Source organism: Anas acuta, chromosome 4, assembly GCF_963932015.1.
Source record: "Anas acuta chromosome 4, bAnaAcu1.1, whole genome shotgun sequence".
NCBI classification, from domain to species: Eukaryota; Metazoa; Chordata; class Aves; order Anseriformes; family Anatidae; genus Anas; species Anas acuta.
Window position 1 is genome coordinate 40,632,094 of NC_088982.1, and position 21,691 is coordinate 40,653,784.

General features: G+C 37.0%; 1 protein-coding gene across 24 annotated transcripts in view; it reads right to left on the reverse strand.

Annotated features, from left to right (window-relative positions):
- INPP4B (inositol polyphosphate-4-phosphatase type II B) overlaps positions 1-21,691 on the reverse strand; it is a 379,692-nt gene that overhangs the window by 181,111 nt on the left and 176,890 nt on the right. For 19 of the 24 annotated variants that reach the window (XR_011096138.1, XR_011096139.1, XR_011096137.1 and 16 more), the window contains 5 exons: positions 20,020-20,070; positions 16,629-16,708; positions 8,586-8,709; positions 8,161-8,271; positions 6,017-6,089 (listed from right to left, as the gene is read on the reverse strand). Coding sequence is in view for 21 of the 24 variants with exons in the window: in XM_068680804.1 (XP_068536905.1) it covers positions 6,017-6,089; positions 8,161-8,271; positions 8,586-8,709; positions 16,629-16,708; positions 20,020-20,070 (439 nt within the window). In the remaining 3 variants the exon portion in view is untranslated. The remainder of the gene's footprint in view (positions 1-6,016; positions 6,090-8,160; positions 8,272-8,585; positions 8,710-16,628; positions 16,709-20,019; positions 20,071-21,691) is intronic. The other 5 variants (XM_068680811.1, XM_068680807.1, XM_068680815.1 and 2 more) reach the window with 3 other exon arrangements.

The window sequence follows — 21,691 nt, forward strand, 5'->3', positions numbered from 1 at the left end:
TTTGCCGTAGCAGGTATTCTGTGAATTTAGTATTTCAGTGTAGTAAGAATATAAATTATGCTCTTTATTCTTACACTTATGGTACAATTAGTGAAAGTGGAATGCAAAACATAAACGATGAACTCGCATTCAGTCAATACTACCACATACCATCTGCTAGAATCACTCACATTAATAATAAATTGCACTGGAAAAGTGAAGCATGCCTCACAGTTTAGCTGTATTTGATGCATCTTCTCCATGACATGCACATATAGAAGTTGTTAACACAAATAGATGTTGTGCATCCACATTAATGGAAACTCGATCACTGACGCAGTCAAGAAAATGATACTTCATAGAAATAAGGATAACAATCCTGCAAACACATTACACATTGTTCCCAGAACACTACTGTAATTTGACATGGGAAAAAAAAAAAACAAAAAAAAACTTGAAAGGCTGTCCTTAAAACACACCATGGTTTTCACCTTAAAGCTCTTGGCATATTGGCTGTTTCCACTCTGACCTCACAATGATGCTCTGTAATAGAGATAGGAAATTTCTATTCCTTCCCCGCCATTCTTAACTGATGGGGTAAAAAGCTATGAAAGGAAAGTTTTGTTTGACTACATCTATAAGCTTTGCGGGGGACCAATTTCTGTCATTAAATATACACGTGCTGCTTCCTAACACAAAGTGACTTTGGACAGCCATCCAAATCCTCCAACAGTACTTCTCTATCAGACTTCTGAGAGAAAAAAAAAAAAAAAAAAGCCTTAGACCAGGGTCCCATTGATCTGCCAGAGAATGGTCTATAACTCAAACAAATATATTTCCCATGTGCGCTGCAAGGAAACTGCTGTTGTCAAAATTACGGCTACTAGTAGAAATTTCAGCTTCTTTTACAACTCATTGCTACTGTTACTGCCTACTCAGGCTGACTTAAATAGAACAAAAGCACAAGCCAAGTGATCAAAGATACACAAATGGTCATGTATATCTAATCAAGCTTGTTTTTTTTTTAAAAAAAACATAATTCATTAAGAAAGGAATGTTGCAAATATTCACATTAAAGTAATTGCTGATTTACTGTTTTCTATTCCTGTCATTGAGATCTCTTTAATCAGTCTTAGAGAAATTGGAAGCATTCAATCTTTTTGCCTTTATGATTGATTTTACGTAGAAAAGTCAAAACTTAGTTTTTTTTTGAAGTAAACATAATAGATGGATGGCAATGGCCTACAAATAACAGCAGTTTTTGTTCATCACTAGCACCTGAAATACCTCAATGTTCAAGTGTCATTACACACATTTTACAGCTTGAGAATCCTCGCTACAAAAAAAAAATTAAAAAAAATCTCTAAGCCCTGTAACCTCAACTTACATCCAGTGTTTGGGCTTTGCTATATTACTTCATTAAAATATGCTGTAATGTTTTCCTATGCTCATTGTCTTCCGCTGAGAATCTTTCTTGGAAAATCAGTTTTCCAATAATGTTGACACCCTCTGCCAATCCATAAGGCAGCTATATGGCACCCATCATTAACAAGACACGGAATGACGATCTTTAGACATCAGAGGGAGCTCATTAAACTTTGTTAAATCAAGTCTGGCCTTAAACAAAAACCTAAAACAGTTTTAGGATTTAGATTAGGTGTAACCTGTTTACTGTGAAGCAGGCTGACAATTTTCACCAGGAGTTTTCAGATGATAATGACCAAGACACAAATATAAAATGTGAAGAAGAGAGAAGAACATTTTCTTTTCCAGTAAGTTTTTAAAGGCAGTTTTCCCAAGAACAATGTTTGAATTTGTACTCAGAATCTATTACATTCAAAAAATTCGCCTGTCTGTGAGAACCTAATGCATATGCACAGAATGATTAGTTGATCAGCTTATGTATGTATCAGAGCTCCACAATCTTTCCTCCCATCATCACCGGCAATAAAAACAACTACCATCAACCAAAAAAAAACAAACAAACAAACAAACAAAAAAAAAAAACACCAAAAAAAAACAACAAAACATTAGAGTAATACTACTGCAGCATGATATTAAGGAGACTAGGTATCACTTCAGAAACATGGGTCCAAAGTTCTTGCTTCTAGCATTGTTAGAATGATTAAGCTATTCATTGGGTGTTATCTAAAGGTAATACCTTGCTGAACTTTCAGAATGGAGTAATCTCAAGTGTTTCTAGTTCATTAAAAATATTTATTTATTTATTTATTAGTTTTTTTAAGAATGGCCAAAACATCTATCTCCCCATTGGTTTATGAAGAAAAATTAATTTACAAACTCAGAAAAAAAAGCCTTGGAATTTTGTTTTTATGAGGAAATCAATTAATTTGAATTTGCACTGTTGCTAGAGTTCAAGGTTGTCAAAATGAGCTGCACAATACTGTGTTTTTCTTATAAACAGAGCTACTAAAGCCATGTGATTCCACAGAAGTCTCAGATACGTTTTTCCTTCTAATCACAACAAGTTGTCAAAAAAAAAAAAAAAAAGAAATCCAGAAGGCATTTTAAAGCACCTGAATAGTAAAGATAGCAAGACAGCAAGACTAGATTTAGCTTTTATAAACAGTAGTTATTAAAATGAAAGTTTCAGAAATGTAATCCTTCCTGTATTTAGACAGTGATCATGTAAGGTACTGAAAAAAAAGTAATTCCAGATGAACTCCTGTGGTTAGAAAGAGAAAGATTTATTTTAAAAACGTTTCTTTATAGTGTGAAGCCTAGAAGCCTATGTCATATATTTAACCATCCATATTTTTGGACATTCTCATTTTTAAATTTAAAGACCTCTGTACTTTTTATTCTATGCAATATACTTCACACTGCTTCCCCTGCAAGTAAAATAAAAAAAATTAATAAAAGATTCAATATTCTGTTTTCATTTTTGTTCCCTGTTCAACCATAGATCAAAGCATACCACTGCCACACACTAATTCACTAACAGTGTTTCTATATATATTTTTTCTTTTTTTGGACAGATGTATTATGCTAGGATAGGATAATTTCAACATCCTAAATTTTTGCTTAATTGCTATTACTTTTATTCTCTTTTTCATTGCAAAGGGCAATACATTTTCTTGCAAACAATTGGCAAACACTCCTGTGTTAGAAACAAACAACTGAATTTGGTGACACAAATTCAATCTCTTGGGGTATAAACAGAATACTAATAGGTGTTTGTGAAATATATTCATTCCCTCCTCACTCAATAAGTGCCTTGTAACTCACTTGAGGGCTCTGAGTTCTATATATTAAGATTTAAGTTTCAGAAGAATGCCAGCATGCACCTATGCCTACAGGCTTTAAGAACCACATTTTTTTCTTTTTTTTTTTCTTCTCAATTTAATAGATTTGAAGGCCTGATAAACAACATGAAGCAGAGCAAAACAGGAATGTTTACAACAGCATACATGTGTAGTAAACACCTTTGTTTGTGGAATATATGCTGTACAAGCAATGCGTACTAGAGGTCGGATGATAACCTCAACTTCTAGCATATTACTGCTGTTGTTCTTTTTCCTTCACTCTTTGTTCTTGATTGCCTCCAATTTTGCCACACTGAAATTTGTCTAGCTTAAGCTGATTATTTTTGGAAATTGTCAGTTAAAATGGTCCAGCTGCCTTGAAAATGAAGCTAAAAACATGGGATGGTCTATGATGTTCAAGCTATGAGATCTATAATGGAAAGTTCTGTGCTTTATAAACTTGAATCCTGAGGGTAAATCTTTTACAGAGATGTATGTTTTTCACAGAATCATTTAGGTTGGAAAAGACCTCTAAGATCATCTTGTCCAACTTTTCAAGTCCAACCTTTTTACCCAGTCTACGGCATTCCTCCCAGATCTGACTGATATGAAGCATAAAGCTTTAGGAAATAATGTAAAAATTCAAAACAGATTGACTTGAACTTAACACCTTATACTTGCACCAATGGTCTACCTCTATTGAAAATGCTTGCCTCCTTCCTAGTTTCTAATGCTAACAAGACTGTGAATGTCTTGTTCTTACAGGGTGGATGAATACCTTTTTGGGCAGAGCTAATGTGTGGTACAACATGTTAAGGGCAGCACTGGTGCCCATATGAGAAAAGCCATCTCCAGGCAATGCAGACAGCTTTAATCTACATGAATCCCAGTCACGGAGACATGCTGGGAGAAAAGTCTGACCGGCTGGGACAAGAGGCTGTGAATAAAAAAGGAAAGCAAAAGTCTCCTAAGAAAAGAAATTGGGAATTCACTAAGAATAAGGAGAAAAGAATGGGACTGACAAAACCTGTTACTAGTGCCAGGTGTCTGCAGGGAAGTGCAGGCAATACTGGGGTGAGAAGGGGAAGTCACAAAAACAGGAAGCAAACTGAAGAATAAGTACTTATTAGAACAAACTTCCTGCATCTGAAAGCTGTTTCCAATATACTGCATGCTGTCATTTCTCATATGTGCATCTGCAATTCTGCTATTTCCCTTCACCTCTTTTTCTAAAAAGAAAACCAAACCAACCAAAAACAACAACAAAAAAAGCTTTGCAGGTTTGACTTCGAATACCCTGGAAATGCTGGGTGAGTCTGGGGTTTGCATTTGTATACCAGACCAACAAACATAGATGTTTGTTGTCTAAGTGCTGTCTATGTACACTATAGAATTGCATGCAAACACTCCTGACAAAGTGACCTAAACTTGATTATTCCTCAAGCTGACATGTATCTTGTGAGATCCAACAATTTAACACAACTCACTCCCCAAACTATAGCATTTCCCCACCAAAAATAAGTTAAAAAATTTAAACCCAGCCAATGACAAATTAAAGGAATTCAGTTGCAATCAGTGACATTTTCTCTGAATATAAAGTTCTTTGAGACCCAGTTAGCTGGATGACACACAGTCAGAATCTAAGAGCTGTACTGAGTTTGACCAAATCATGCAACTGGCTCTGTATCTCACCTCCAAGAAGAGCCATAAATAGATACCTAAAGATATAAGACACTCTCCCTGTCTCTAGCTATTTCCAGTTAAGGAATCTCCAGAACGAGATGTAGTTCAATCAATTAAAAAGTTCTCCACAGACATTTCTAGTCTCTCATTGAAGCAGTAAAAAGAAATGGCCATTCTGAAAAAGGTGTTTTTCCCTGCTTCTGATCTATTCTCAACACATCACAGGAAAATACAGCTTTTACACATGCATAAGAAAATTAATTCTGTAGGTTTCTAGCGCTTCCTTCAGACTGCAAATCTTGACTACTAAGTCTCCAGTCCTGCCAATGAAGTAATATGAAAAAGTTTCAATAAAGGTTTTAAAAGGTTTTAAAATTTCAGTAACATTTCTCTTCAACTGCATGCAGCAAACACACCGAATACTTGACAGCGCAGTGGTTTCTGATGACCCATATAACTTATCTGTGACATTCTTACTGTAGAGCAATGGAGATCCATAAACTCGGGCTAATAAAACTTTTACAGTGCAGCATATCAGCATGTAATATTTCTCAGTATATTGAAAGCGAAATTGTTCTAGTTCAGCACTGTACACTCAAGCCAGAGCTGACTTAGAATTGAGAATGACTTGCCAACAACTTCCTTAGTTTTAGGACAGACAGCTTTCAGATCGAACTGAAATTGCCGTGGCATCAGCTATGAGAAAGATTAATTCTCCTGGGTATTCAATTGCAAATGGCACATAATTATTTTAACAGGACATCAAGCAATGACATGACATAAACTTATGAGGTTAATTCCATGCCCACTGAAGTCACAGACAATCTTGAAAAATTACTGAATTGTAAAGATGCCGGAGTGGGAGATTTCAGTAGCATTTCAGAAAGCATAATTGACATACTGAAAAAAAAAGTTTTTTTCACATTTCTTAACAAAATGATACTGTCAAAAAAGTATAAAAAATTAAAATTAAGAATCTCTACATGATTTGAAGAGCTTTTTAAGAGCTCTGCTACAAATTTTTGCAACTTCTTCAGGACCTGATAGAGCATCCGACAGCCATCTCTAATAGAAGTTAGAATACTTACCTGCATTTAAAGAAGGCAAGTTGTCTTTGCCACTTAGGCCTTCAGGGGCTGTACACTCACGAACCAATGCACACTACAAGTGAAACACAACCACATACATTACACATTCTGGCATAACAAGCAAATTTAAAGCAGTTCATAAATGGCAGACTAAAAAACAACACTGATAATTTCCCAGCCCTGCCAGTAATTGCCATTTACATTTTTATTTTTACATTTGTGTTCCAATATATTGTACCAGCATCAGAACTACTGCAGAGAAAGTGAGAAAATATTACCAGCTATTACATAATAGAACAAAAAGGTTTCCTACCAGAACAATGGCAGAGGCTAAAATAATTTGACTTCTTCTGTGGTTTCAGAGGGATTTCTTTCAACACGACATTTTTCACATGCACAGTGCCAGGAAGCACTCCATGAATTTTTAAACAAGGGAAAAGTAGGAACCAGAAGAAAACTTTAAAATGTGGTTGTGGTTTACAATTAAAGTCCTCTGTTATATAAGTGAATTAGAAGAAGATTCCTTTGATTAGGTTAATGTATAAAGTAGAAATAGTTAAAGTTTTTGGAGAAATCAACTGGTATGAAGACATGCTAACTGTACTAAGATGAATATTTTGTGTTCCTCCCCCAGTAAGAAAAAAAAAAGCTTATGAAGGTGATAGGAAAATCAGGTAGCAGAATTCTTTTTAGATGTTCTGCTGCAGAGCTTGAAGCTAAGAGAAGACATGACGTGCTCCCTATCAGCTGACATCTCAGGTAGAATTGACTTATCAGCTTACTCCTCCCTGAGCAATCCCTAGGGCACAGTGTATCTAATGAGTTCACAAACGGAATGCAGAACTTCTCTCTTTGAAGTAATACAGCAACTCTACCTTCTTGCAATTACTTCTTGGGAATATACTCATAGATTGCATCCTCACTACGAACATACAAACTAGGGCTCCATGATGCAACACCATGACAACTAATTCCTAAAAATTGAATCCTTTAAAGACTACGAGAAATACAGCTGTCACAAGGTTACTCTTTCATGCAAGTATTAGAACCCCTTAGAAAGGTGCTATTAAAAGCATTAGAAAGGTGTTATTAAAAGCCTTCTGGCTACCCCAGAACAGACACAGACCATTAATAACATCTGAAATTATTGTGTGAAGTCTCATTCCACATTTTGAAATAGAAGAAAAATGAAAGAGAAGGCAAGAAAAAGTTAGTCTTGCATATCTTACGGAGGTTGTACAGTACAAAACCAGAAAGATTTCAGTGTTTTTTTTGGCTGCTTTGGAATTGGTCCCCTTAGTCCATGGGTTTAAAAAGGCTTTGGGACCTTTTGATGAGGATGGATACAAATAAAATAGTGTAAAATATATCCTTAGAGTTTGGCCCAAAAGCAGACTGTTTTGGCTAAGCAGGAAAGATACTGAGAACAATGCCCTTCTCTTCAAATATACATTATTTATAACATAGTATTTTTTGTTACCTCAAAAAAGAAAAAAATAAGGAGTATTTATTTTTGCATCTCCTGCAGCATTATCTGAACTTAGTTGTTTTTTTCTCCTCCATCAAGAGCAGAATAAGGGAAGCATCTGAAGTACATCATAATATTAGTGTTGCAAAAATTCTGTCAGTGAAAATGAAACTTCACAGACAGCTGTATTTCAGACAGAGGCAGCAGCTGTATTTCAGTTGTCATCATAGTAGGGCCTCAGAAAAAGACCTTATTAATCACAAACCATTCAAACCCCAATAACGTTATTCAGAGTGGTCATTTATGAATCTTTCCCCAGCCCAAGCCTCTTGTCATCCATCTTTTCCACCCCTCCTTTGGATCCCCCATTCCTCCCAAATCCATTCCCACATATCTCCAAATCCCACATATCATCCCCATCTTGCATCTCCACCACTTCTGGCTGCAAGACCTGCCAAGTGGACACCATTTCTTCCCTAAAACCTTTTGTCCCTCCTCTTACTCCTCACCACGAGTCCACCAGCTCAAAATACCTGCATACACCCCCTATTCAACACTACCCTGTTCTAGCACTCTTAAGTACCATTGCTGCCACCCTCCACCCCTCTTGATTTTCTCCACCACTACGTGCTCCCATAAAATACAGCTGAACCTGCCCCTTTGCAAGGGGATTCACCTCTTCTTTGGCTCGCCTGTCTGTCATTCTTTCCAGGTTTTCAGTATTGTGGGCACAGGTTGCACTTAGAAATCCACATGAACAGGACTTCAAGGGCAGAAAACAGAGGAACTGTCCAAGGGAAAAAGAAATCAGATTTATGGCGTCTCTACGGACAATTGTTGATCAGGAGTGATTAAATAGGGTCAACTGAGGTCAAAATCAACTCTTTTTCTAAAAAAGGGGAGTGATTAGGAAACTGATAACAGAATATTACTCTCCACATTTCATGAAAAAGGATTTTTACTTCATAGAGATGAAGTGTACATAGGACTTCATTCCAGAAATTTTTGAATAACCACTTAACCCAACGTGGTATAAGTGATTTCATCATCTGGTACCTCTAATCGTTCTAATTAATTCTGCGCAATGAACTGAGTGGCTACCTTTTGATCCTGTGCATCCGTTGTGATGTGGTCCATTTCCCCATCTTCAAACTCTCCCATCTTCACAAGGTTGACTTCAATGGTACCAACTGTCTTCCCACCATCAGAAGTTCTGGAAAGAAATCTGACATTAGGTCACCTGCAGCATCTCATTTCTTCGATAAAAATATTTTCAGTAAACATTTAGTTCCTTCTTTGTTCTGTATAGCTACTGTTCCGTACTTAACTCATTATTTACATCCATAAAGCAAACATTAAAAATAAGGCTTATTATGTTTACTGCACATGACTTAAAACAAGGGAAGTTTTCATCATAAAACAGAGAATTGGAAACTTCAAAATGGTGGCAGAAAATGCTCAGAAGAGGTACTAGGAAGCTGGCAAACAAGAAAAAATTTCAGAAAGAGTTATGTTAGATGTGTATTTCCATCAGTAACTGCCACATTCTTGGGACAGCTCTCACTGCAGGAAAATAAACCCTACTTCAACACAAATACCCTTACTGACCTTCAGAAAACAATCCTTGCGTCATGTCAGTAAAGGAAAGAAAAATCCCCCAACCGTTGTTCTCCACACTTCACCCAGCAAAATGGTGAAACCTGCAAGCTGCAGCCCTGCTGCTGGCATAGCACAGGGCACACGAGCTGACACCTGCTGCCCCTCAGCTTTGCCCAGCTGTTACGCACGGGCTATCCTGCAGCACGTGCTCCTAACACTGCTCCAGGTGGCAGAGCCCTGTCTCTGGGCTGGGCTCCCACAGTTTTACATCAACTTTATTTTTGTGTGCTGTAATAAGGTCTAAATTAGGTCAGAGGAAGCCAGTTCTTCAGGCTGATTAAAGTTAAACACATACGTCCGTCTTTCCAGGCATGGACACATTTATGATGCCAACTCAAACCTTGCTTTTTTTCTACATTAAAATCTCCAAGCATAGCTACTCCAAGCTTCAAATTTCAACATTTATATTTTGTTACAAGCCATTATACTTCAGTGTGTGACTCCGTGAAATATACTCATCTTGCAAGTACACAGCTTGAATATGTTCTTACATAAAAGCTTGAAAATTACACATAATTCTCCATACTTTACATGTGTCACTACTTAATTTGCTGTAAGCTAAATTCATTAGTGACAATAAAATGAAAGAATGCAAAATGAACCAATTCCGGATAGCCCTGCAACCCAAGAAGAAGCCTCTGTTAATTAACAAAGTATACAGAAGAAAAATAATGATGAAAGGTTCAATGTCCAAAGGGTGTTTATGAGCAAAGGTACATACTAATCCTGAAGTATATAAAATGCAATTTAAGTGTCTTCTGAATTCAGAATGTTCCCCTGAATTACTACATAGAGGTTTCACTTCATTTTTTTCCTTCCTAGGTCACAACTACCATGCAAACTGGGCTACCTCAGCAAATGGACTACAGCATTTCTAAGGAAAAAGAGAATACAAGAGATGTTAGCATATCATACATACTTTTAAAAATCATAGCAAATGCTTGACTACAGGACTGACAATTTTTCAGTAGCTTAATGTGTCCTGATCGAAGTGTCAAGTGGATGATCTCATTGCCAAGCTGCCTTAAATATGCAACAGCACTTGACTGTTTCCTGAAAGGAAAAAGTTTGCATTCACTTGACCATCAGAAGTAAAATTTTGCCCTTCCATTTTTTAGGAATCGTGATTTCTATGGCCAAAGAGACCTACAAGTCTGGCACTGACCTAGATAAAACAGACCTGATGCAAAGTTACACCAGTGTAAATTAAGAGTATAAGTGAATACTGAGCAACAAAGTTATTCAATTTGCAAATAAACTGATAAAAGCCAATGAGCTAAGTTGTTTGAGTTAAATAAAATAAAAATGGAAATTCTAGTCACACTTTCTCAGTCATCTCATTTTCTTTAGAAAACTGAATATCCCCTCCTTGCTGCTACTAGAAGCATGCCCCCTGCACGGCAGTGAGCACTGCATTGCTTGCCTGCACAAGCAGCACACAAGGGGAAGCTTTCTCCATACATGTTGAAAGAAATACAATGGATGTAATTTCACTTTATATCAATTTTTTCATTTATTTTCTTCTCAAAATCACTCATGTTCTGTTTTAATACACGTGTAATATTACAATCCAAAACATGCAGCAACTACAGGAGCAGACAATGGAAAACAATAAAACTGAACAGTAGGACTGTTGCATTTTAATTGTACTCCTTCCCTCATGTCTGTCAACTTTCCACATGGAAATACAAAATCACAATTAAAAACAACTTCACAAAGTTTCTTTTTGATGCTAGAGGCACACAAGTCGACAAAAAGCTCTATAAATGTCCAGAGACAAGCCATCATTAGCTGTGTCACACACTGAATTTAAAATACCACTGGCACATGAGTCTTCAAACAACAGACATGTCACACGTGTAAAACTTTCCAACAACATCATGAGGTTAAAAATTTGTTTAAAAGAAAATTGAAAGTGAGAAACAGAATTGATGCAGTGGGAAAAATAAGAAGCCCGCTGACCACACTGAAATAAAATAGGAAACTGTATTATTTTACTTTGCACTAAAACAAACAGTATTACACATTAGATATACACATTTCATGCCATTTGCTTGGACAGACAGGAGAAGGCACACACACTGTCAAGCAGAGCATCAGGAAAATAATTAACTGGCTTTAGGATACTTCATAACATATTAGGTTAGAAAAAGCTTATTTGCTATTGTACAATAAAGCTGAGAAGTGCACTCTGCACTGCCACGCTGCAGTGAAGACTGTCCCTGCAGCAGAACGCTTATAGTCACAAGACAAGATTCGGTACAGACCCACAGGAGTTTAGTATTGCACAACGAGGATGGCACCTTGACAAATCTGCATCACAACTTTACTTACACACACCATGGGGATGGGGAACAGAACAGTAAGAATAAATACCTGTCAATGTCAAGAAGCCCATATTTGGCAGTAACTCTAGTTGGCTTCTGCAACTGGAAAATTTGCAATGATTTTAATTTCTTTTAACGCAGCTTGGGACAACTGCCTCATGTTTGTCCACAGAGCATCTGCATTTGGAATGTTATCAAAAACAGAGACAGGGTGGTAGAATAGTGATTTCTAAACCAGACTTGGAATGCAACACCAGAGGATGCAGGCTTCAGCAGCAAAGCTGGCAATGTTTCAGTCTATCAGTAACCATTCAATCCAACCTGCCTGCATCCCCCAGTGCTCACTTCACCTGCCACAGCTGCAGTCCTGTGACAATCTACACCCATCTACACTGAAATTCCATCTCACGAACCTTGAGGAGGTGGTTCCAGGTGAAACTGCAGGTTTTGAACTTAAATAAATACTTTTCTTTTGGATTTCTCTGATGAAATAAATACTTTCATCAGAGCTAAATGCAACAACTGCTATTCAGCTCACTTAGTCAAATCCAGACATTTGTGAAGTTGTCCTGAAATCAGCTCAGGTTTAAAGCTACAATTGCTTACTAACACTTTTAATATTAAAGTTTATCATATGTATGGATTTGCTTACCATCTCAAGTCCTTAAGGACCTCCAGGTTAATACCAGCTCCCTCAAATACAATAGAAAGAGCTACCCAGTACCTTCCCAAGCAACAAAAATGCATGCCCACCTTACTGATGTTAAAAGGTTGATGTGGGCATCCAGAGAGGAACTAACAAGCTAGCAGTGGAAAAGCAGGTGAGTTAGATGGACCGAGAACAGCAGTCATTCACCTCCAATGCAGTACTCATCGAGTCTCATTACTGTGTATTGAGCATGTAAATTTAGGCCTGCTAATTGGTTCCCATGGCTATACCTTTCTTCCCAAAAAATGGCTTAAGAACACAAAGAAAAAGAGAAGCAGACTGTGTATTTGCATAACAGTGTTAATTATAGATGACAAAGTGACTGACTGCCTGAAAAGCAAACGGCATGATTTTCAGGCTATCAGGCAGCCCCATTCTCCAGTGCATAATACACAACAAATGAAATTAGCACAAACTAACATACATACCACCATAAAATCCATTTTCTCCACAGATGCAATATATTTTGAAATACGTAAGCATAAAATTACTGTTCTTGTATAGAAATGTTGCTGCTTTTGTTTATTCTGCAAAACCACAATGAAGCCTATCTCAACCAATATTGATTTAAACATGTCCACTGGTAAATAACATTTTGTAAAACAGTCAGATAAATAAAGTTTTGTGATGTTCAATCAGCTCTCCATTTTCATGATTTCAGTGAAATGTTGATTAAGCTTCATGTCAAAACAAGTTTTCCCTCAACTCTCTGGGAGATTTGCCTGGCTTATAAAAGTCAAGTCTGCTTCCTGGGGTGGATGACGTGACAAAAAGCAGCCAAGAAATGGTTTCAGGAAGGAGACCAGGTAGTTGCAGACAGGCTCATACTGAATTTTAATAGAGAAAAGCAGCTAAATATATCGTATTCTATAGTAATTATTTCCCAAGGAAGTTATATATATTTAAACCACTGCAGAAATGACAGAGCTGCTTTCAAACCTTACTTAGTTAATCCAACACGGTGAATCTAACTCCTCTTCAAAAGTAGTTACATGTCTGCTGGCCCACTGAACTACAGGACATTTGAGGGGCAGTGTTATGAGGGGGAGGAAAAGCTTGGGGTACTTTGTTTTTCTCTTTTATATGGTGTGTCAGGATTATTTTGCCCAACTTTTCAAGAAACAGATAGCTTATCTCCTTTATTGAAAGGAAATGGGTTTAGTCCTGCCCAAGATTAATGAAATACAACAGCTAAAATAAAGCAGACTGAAAGACAAATAGACATTGTCCAAGAGGTCAAAGCAACACAGAATAAACAAACATTTTGATTGCCTGACAAACACAATTGCAACCAAAAAAGAGTTCTGAACAAACAACAAAGCACAAGATACTTCTACACATCTGCTGGATCAATACTTTCATTAATTCAACAGAAAACCCAGAAGTCTGGATGCTGTTCCTGTCAGGAGACAAGTCAGAAAAGTGGCCGGTGGGGGGATGGAGAACAAGACTATGCTGCCCCTTGTTTTAACGATTTCAACTTGCACACCATTGAAAGGTTTGGAACTTTTGAAAGCTACCATGGCATAGACAAAAAAGAACCTCCAAAAAAGTACAGTCATGTATGTAAGGAAAGGCCAGAGAATACAGGACTGACAGACATCCATGGCCACATTTGCTCAGATAATTTTTGCAACTGATGCACCCCATCCCAGTTCCTGGCTTTGTAGAGTTGAAATCATTGTTATAAGGCTCTGCTTACAGGAACGGAAAGAATTACCCCAATTTCACAGTGAAGTGGCCTACTTCTCCTTTCACACTGCCTACTACGAGGAACATCTCAGACAGATGGACCTTAATTTCACAGAACATAAAAGAGCACTATCATCTTTTGCCAAGCTTGCTGCTTCTTACATATTAATTTACTGGAAATCATACCCAAATCACCTGAGCTAAAATTGACCTTCCTGGAAACAGGACAAACTACCACCACGTGGGAAGCAGCTAATGGATGTACTAATCACTAGCCCTCTACAAAAGGCCATACACCCACCCAAACAGCACAAAACAACCTACACCACACACACCACCACACAATTATGTTATATATAGAAATAAATATATATATAACACACATCCTGTATATAAATATATCCTATATGATTCTATGACTTCTTATATAGAATTATAGATCTCTGCCAGTCCTCCACGAAAAGCCTCCACAAAATAATTGCCAAAATACAAGAATACTCCTTTAAAAACACTTCTATATTGCTAACGTTGTACCTCCGAAAGACAAATGCAAGACACAATAAATGAGCATGACACTAAACAGGAATAAAAATAGTCAAAATATAACCAGCTTCTCTAATTAGACCAATATCTAAAGGACACCGTTATTTCCAGATTCTTAAATCTGTATTTCAGATCTAACAAAATAGCAATACTAAATCACAGGCACTCCCTGGCAAACTCCCATCCAAAGTATATCAACAAAAATTAAATAAAATTGCATTCTCTGACAAGGCCCTCTGTATATCTCCCATCCTTCTAACGGATACAAATACAAGAGAACAATGGGAGAAAAACAAGTTCTGATTACTAAACTGCTCTGGATAAAATGCCATCAAAGAGAGGCAGATCATTTGCATCTTTTGTGCTGTTGAATAGTCATAACCAGGAAACAATCCAATATTTAAAAGGTTAGGAATATATTTTTTTAACATAAATAAATAAATTAAACCAACTGAAGACTATCACATAATATATCGACAAAATTAGAGTTGTTATAACATTTGTCTTTTAGTATTAGCTGCACAAAGTGGACAAACAAGACAAAATATTATTTAAAAGCAAACCTGAAAAGGCTCAGAGGTTCAAATGAAACAAGGCTGGCAAGCTGTCATTTATTGTTCATTAGTTATCTGAACTTTTGGTTTGCGTATTAGATAGGTAGGCTATACAATGTTCTCAGCTTCCTGAAATTTTACATTCTTTTGATTTTACATTTGACTGCATAGTCACTTATTATGGCTCCTGTCCAAGGCATTCTTTCAGGTCAAGGTTTCAATATACCAATTACAGAGGCAAGCAAAATTTGTCCCCCCAAAACTGAGAATTTGAAATTCTGTAAGAATAGACTCTTACAACATGAACTTAGATTTATCTACCAAAACATTTCCATAGAGAGTAGTAAATTCACATTTTATCTGATCCTGTTTTCTACTTAAGAAAAAAAATATCCTATTGGTAATAATGGCATTTTCTGTGTTTGGGTGAAGCTAAAATAAAGGCATTTTGTTAACTTTGCCTCTAAACTACATACATGTATGTGATTACTACTGTTATAGTAGAAAAGCTGCTATTACAGTTTGAAGGCTGCTATGGTAATAAAACCAAAATATTTCAACGGGTTTCCTTTCAAAAAAATGTAGTGTCCTCGAGATAATGGAAGTACATCATCATCACTGAACAGGTCATAATTTAGACTCCCAGCCAAATCAAGGCTTGCTTGATGTTCAACTCATGCACGTAGGATGAACCTTTCTTTTTTCTAAACAGTACCCATGTGCGTTATCCCAGGCAGAACATACTGCGAAAGATGCCAGATCATGTTGCACATGCTGCACATGTTGCAGTTTTCCTTGTCAGAACTTCTCACTCTGAAAATTCTGCTCATGTAGAAACAGAGTTTGGGCACTAGCTCTGCAAGTTTTAGCTCTGCCATACTTAGTAATCCCAAATAAACCTCCAGTGGGTTTGCAAAAATCAGCTCAACACCATCTCTGCATTTTACACAGTCCAATGAATTTCTTAAGAAAAATCACAATCTAAAATGTGTCCTCTAACCTTAAAAGGGTTTTGATTTATATCTTGATTTATATATTGATTTATCTTACAGCCATAAATCAGTATCAGAGGTGAAAACTGAACTCTTCAGTGCAGAGCTTTAATAAATACCTGTTCAGCACAAAACTAGATTTCAAACACTATACCTGACTCTCCTACAGATCTGTGCCCTGTGTCACTGAACAGAGTTGTACATCGAACCCCACTGACATCTGAGTTGGGCTGCATGTAATGATGAGGTTAGCAGACAGCATTGATTTCACAAGAGAAGTCTTAACTCATTATGTCCACTGTCTTTAAGTATGCTTCACAGCCAAACCAGCCAAGTGTACAATATTAATTCTTTAAGACAGACACGAAATGAAACTGAGAACCTTACACTCCTTTCTAATAAGAGACTTGGAAACAAACCCACTACCTCAAGTTCGCTATAGGTTATACCACAGAATTACTAACCTTCTCTAATCTGACACACGGCAAACTCCAGCTTAAATAATTGGTATTTCATTTTGACTTTGTGCATGGCAGAAACAGAAGCACATCAAGTTGATATCTAATATACCTAAGGTAATATGGGGTTTCAAACATAGTCAAGCAGGAATCAACAAATGCCACGGGATTATTAACCTGACATGGTTTACTACAGATAAAAATGCTTACCTGAGGGTAAGGGTCAGCTGTTGCTCCTTTGACTTCACCAAGTCTCCTACTCTAAAAGTTGCACAGCCCAGGAAGCTTCGCTACAAAACAAAGCAGAAAAGACAAGATTTATTGATTTTTGAAGTTTTGTTATTTTTTTGGCCATGTGCCTTGAAATCTTACTTGCTACCTAGAAAAAATACTACATTCCAACATACTAGTTTGACACATTATCTGGTAGAAATGTGGTATGCATCTGTAATGCTATCATCATTAAGTTGTTCAATACTGGTTTTATGGGCAGGAACCTCTCTCTTTTGTTAAGACCTGTCTGACAACCTTAAAATAATAGGCTGCAAAGTGTACAGCTGCAGTAAAGTTTTCATTCAGTATCAGCATTTGCATTTTGCATCTTCTTTCTCTATTCCTATATTTCAAATTTCTACATTACAAGGAATGATAAATTTTCAGTGTTTTACCAACGTTGTTCTTGCTATGTTTTTTTCCCAAGGCACTAGCATCTATATGTTCCAAATGCAGATGTATTTGGCTATGAAGCTACTTTTACACAGAGTTCAAGGCAAGGTTATCAACAGAAATGTTATACTGCTGTAGTTTATAGTAGCATTTGCTTCCATTCTAGGGTGGACCTATTCATTGCAATATGAGTATAGAGAAATGTGCTAATGCAATTAGAATTTCTAAAGATAAGTTAAGCTACTACACTATATCTATTCCTTGCATCAAAATCACCTTCACACACCATCAGGAATACAGTGCAAGGAGGAAAACACTCATCTTTTCCTTTATTACTTTTCATCCTTGCTCATACTTCACTGCATATTGCTAAAGTCTCATTTGGTCAGTTTGTCCAACAGTATTCATCTTGCCTTGGGAAAAATGGAAAAAACTGTCCACAGCCACCTTCTAGGCATAATTTTTTTTTAATATACAACTAATTATAATCTATTCACAGCAAATAATATTAAGATCATAAGGTTATACTGAATTTTTGCAAGAGAACATTAAGAAACAAAGTTCGTGTTTATTATGTTACGCTGATTTTACTGTTGGAATCGCAATCAAAATAAAATTCCATGGTAAATTATATATAGTCTTAGGTATCCAAATTCAAGCAGAATAAAGTTGCGTTCATGTGAAATCAACATGATGCATGCAAAAAACAACTGCTACCTTTGGAGAAAAAGAGAACAGAATTTGTAGCTACTAAGAAACAACATCTTTTGGTAAAACAAAAGAAAACAAACAAACCTGCAGCTGCTTTCTTTCAGGAAGGCCAGCTGGATATTGTATACTTGCATACCGGCAATAAATGTCTACAGCAAGATAGGTTTTTGTGCATATTAAATGTACAGTTCAAATCATAATCCTCAATTTAGGTAAGCCACAACACTGGTCTTCAACTTGGTAAGCTAAGTTATCCGCTACGGCTCATTCCTAACTAAAATGCAGGCTTAAAAATAGATAATTGATTTCCTGTGTTTTGGTTGGCACTTAGGCAGCAGAAGAAAAAAAGATGCAAGCTGAGAGTCTAGGGAAGCCTGGGAAAGCAGCAGATTTGGGAAGTACTGAACAGGAAGTAAGGAAACAAAAAAGCCTATATGAAATACCCAGAGAAAAACAACAGTCATACAAGCAAAGATCATGGTTAGCTTTCACTGCCAAAGTGAAGCGTGTACTTGTCTAGGTGTGACTCACGCTGAGATGCACACTTGCTAGAGTGAACACACAAACATCTTCCTTTAGATCAGTCAACATGACAGCTTTTTTTATTTATTTATTTTTTAACAGAAACTCTACAGGGGCATGGTTAGCTCAGGTTATTCATGTTACAAGAGAACATCCTTCTTATCCCGAAAAGAATATTTTCTGCAGCACAACTACATAGCAGCCGTCATTGGATATTTCAAAGCAGCTGAGTGCTCGCAGCCACAACCTTATCACTTGGAAAGAGGTAGAGGGATATTTGGAATGAAACTGATAAAGGCTTGGGGCTTCTCTCTGCAGTAAAATAGAACTATACACCCATTTCAGAACCCAAAGTAGGAGTCCCCACATGATCAGGGCTAAGAGGTGATGACACAGCTCTTATCTATGATCTGGAAGCTTTGGCCAGTGTACCCACTAACCATCTCTGAGTGTCACACGTAGTTCTTCAGGGGCTTAAAATTAAAAGTGAATAATTTTATGAGCTTAAAAAATTCCACTAACTCGCTTGTTTCATATTCTTATGCTCATTTAGAATAAAACTTTCTTAACCTGACAATGCAATTAGGAATTATTTGCAAAATTAAATACAATTGAGAATGATCCCATGACCTAAATGCAGACAGCCATGCTTATGTTTAAGGGTTCTAATTTCAAATGATGCTGGATATTACTTTCTCTGAACTGATTTAGAGATAGATGGTATACCCTAGGGCCTGAACTGGCAGTCTACAAACCAATCAAACTTCGCATGTGTAACTTGGAAAGGCTTTAAAATTAGACTTAAAATAGAATGGCTGCTGTAATGCTAATTACAGAGCAATGTTCCTCTGTAATTTTGCTAGAAGAGTACTTACGATTATAAATGTGAGGATATGAGCCTTGACTAGTTTGGTTAATAATCTTGCCTAGCCAAAGAGAAAAGTCCCTGTAATAGGTGTAGGAAAAGATGGAACGCATTGATTATTTCATTAAGATTGAACACTGACAAGTTACAGATTTTTCAAACACTAGTTGAAATGCTGGAAACTATGCCAAGGAAGCCCTGGTAATGCAGGCAAGTCAGAACCTTAGATTAATATTTCCAAAATCCCAGATCTTGTTTAGTCTTTTATTCAGCTGTAGCAGGACTAATGTTTCGCTGTCCCATGCAGCCTCCATATTACTTGGGAGGCTCTAGCCTAAGATACAGAAAAGATATCCCAATACCTTTGCCAAAATCAGCCCAGACACATAGAAAACTGAACTCGCTATCTACCATCAGTGCCATTTCTTCATCTGAACCCAAAGGCAACTCCTACAGCAGAACTATTTATACTCTGCACATGAAAAGGAGAAAGCACCAGGTCAGCCTCATTGAGATAACGTAACTCCATGCTCTCAATCCAGATCTTGCTACTTGCATGGCAGTAGCAAGAAGTCTAGATAGTTGTGTTTGCCTCAAGTAAATTTCAGCTGAAAATGGTTTTCAATAAATAAATGAATGGGGTGACAGCAATCCCCAAGCCTATTAACTCCTGCCTTGACTCTTTTTAACCCAACTTGTGCTATTAAAACAGGAAAAAAAAAAAAAAAAAAAAACTAGCTTGCCAGCTCCTGTTTAGGCAGAATGCCATATCTCTTGTTTGGTGAATATGTCTGCTGATGAGGTGAAAAAAATCCATCAATGAAAAAAATTGCTTACTCCAACATCTGCTCTGGGCTCCTTGTGATCAGGTAGGACACTGGTGAGGACCTGAAAGGAGAGAAAAAAGGCAAGCCAAACATTAATTTTGTTGTCACTTTCCTATAATGAGAGAAGTGCCCATATATTTTTTCCTTATATTTTTCTATATTTAAAAGCTGATTATAAAGGGAAATATGTATGCATGTATAATTGAATAACATTTAATTAATAATTTAACCACAACATTTTCTGGTTTCTTTGGAGAAAGAGTACAGTCTCTCATCATTATCAATTTATCATTCTGAACTTCCCTTTTTTTGACTTTAATCTCAGACATCCATTATTTTACTACAACTTCTGTTTTTTCATTATGTATTTTAGGTTTTCCTGAGCAAAACACAAAGCTTTGAATGCTGCATTTATTCAGAAACGGGAAAGACTCAACTTCCTGGAGTAACATGTTCTAGTCTTACCTTGGGAGACAAGAGATGTATGAAGAGATCAAAAATCAAGCAAGAAATACAACTTGTAACTTAGGTCAAATTCATAACATTTACGAGTATTTATACTAGTGATTTACTTTGTAAAACAGCATAACTGGTGTATACATGTATACCACAGCTTATAACACCAGGAAAAACACTAGTGTGCTAAAGTGGATGCTCATTTCACATATTCATTTTTTATTATTTTTTTTTTAAAAACTGTATCTTATATACGTAGTTTCTAGTGTTCTTAAATACATATCTAAGTGTCAAATTTCTCTAGGCATAAATGCTAAATTCAGCTTTAATTAACTGTCCTTTTTCATCATATAAAGCAGCTTTATCTAAAGAACACTTCTTTTGGTCATTCACAGCAGTGTCACATCCACACATACTGCCAAGCATTCAAAAGACCGAATCATTATCGTTTGTGAAACTTTTGCATCTGCCCTTAATTAAAGCCTCTGCATTTCAGTTTGTGATTGAAGGCTGCGTTCACAAGCCACATGAGTTTTGCTGAGAAATAATGCTAGATGCTTTTCTCAGTTACACCAGGTTTACCGCATCAAATCCCCTCTGGCTTTCAATGAGTTCCCAGTACCTACTGCAGCAGGCTGCTCAAATGCCCTATCCTGACAGCACAACGCCCAGATATTTTCCACGTGAGGCTAAGCATATGGTAAGAGGCTACTGAAAGCAGTCACAGAAAAATTGACTTTAACTCCTTCAAACTAGAGCTTTCCAAGAAAGCATTCACAATTTCACTCCCTCAGTACAACTCTGGCAGTGGTATTAAAAACACACATGCAGATGATTTTACCATCTTGTCACCTGGCAGTGACCACCAGCACCCTTCTTTCCCACATAGCCCCTTTTGCACAGAAGGCAAGCACTGAATTCTTCCAACACAATGACCACAACTCCATAGAAAGCTGGTATGATTTGCTCTATACCAAGGGACAACTTAAGCTGTTTGTCCACCTGGAAGGGTCAAGCAGAAGGGCCAGCATACCTGCATGCAGTTGGACACTTTTCCCAGGAAAGGTTAGATGATGACTCTGCAGAGCATGGAGTCAGAAGCATTTGTTTGTGCAGCAGCAAGACTACGCACTACCTCTGAGCACACTTTACAAGAAAGAATGAGGTTAGTAGAAATGATAAGACCTAAGTCTCTAAGAGTCATCTGCTTTTCCTCCCAACTTCTC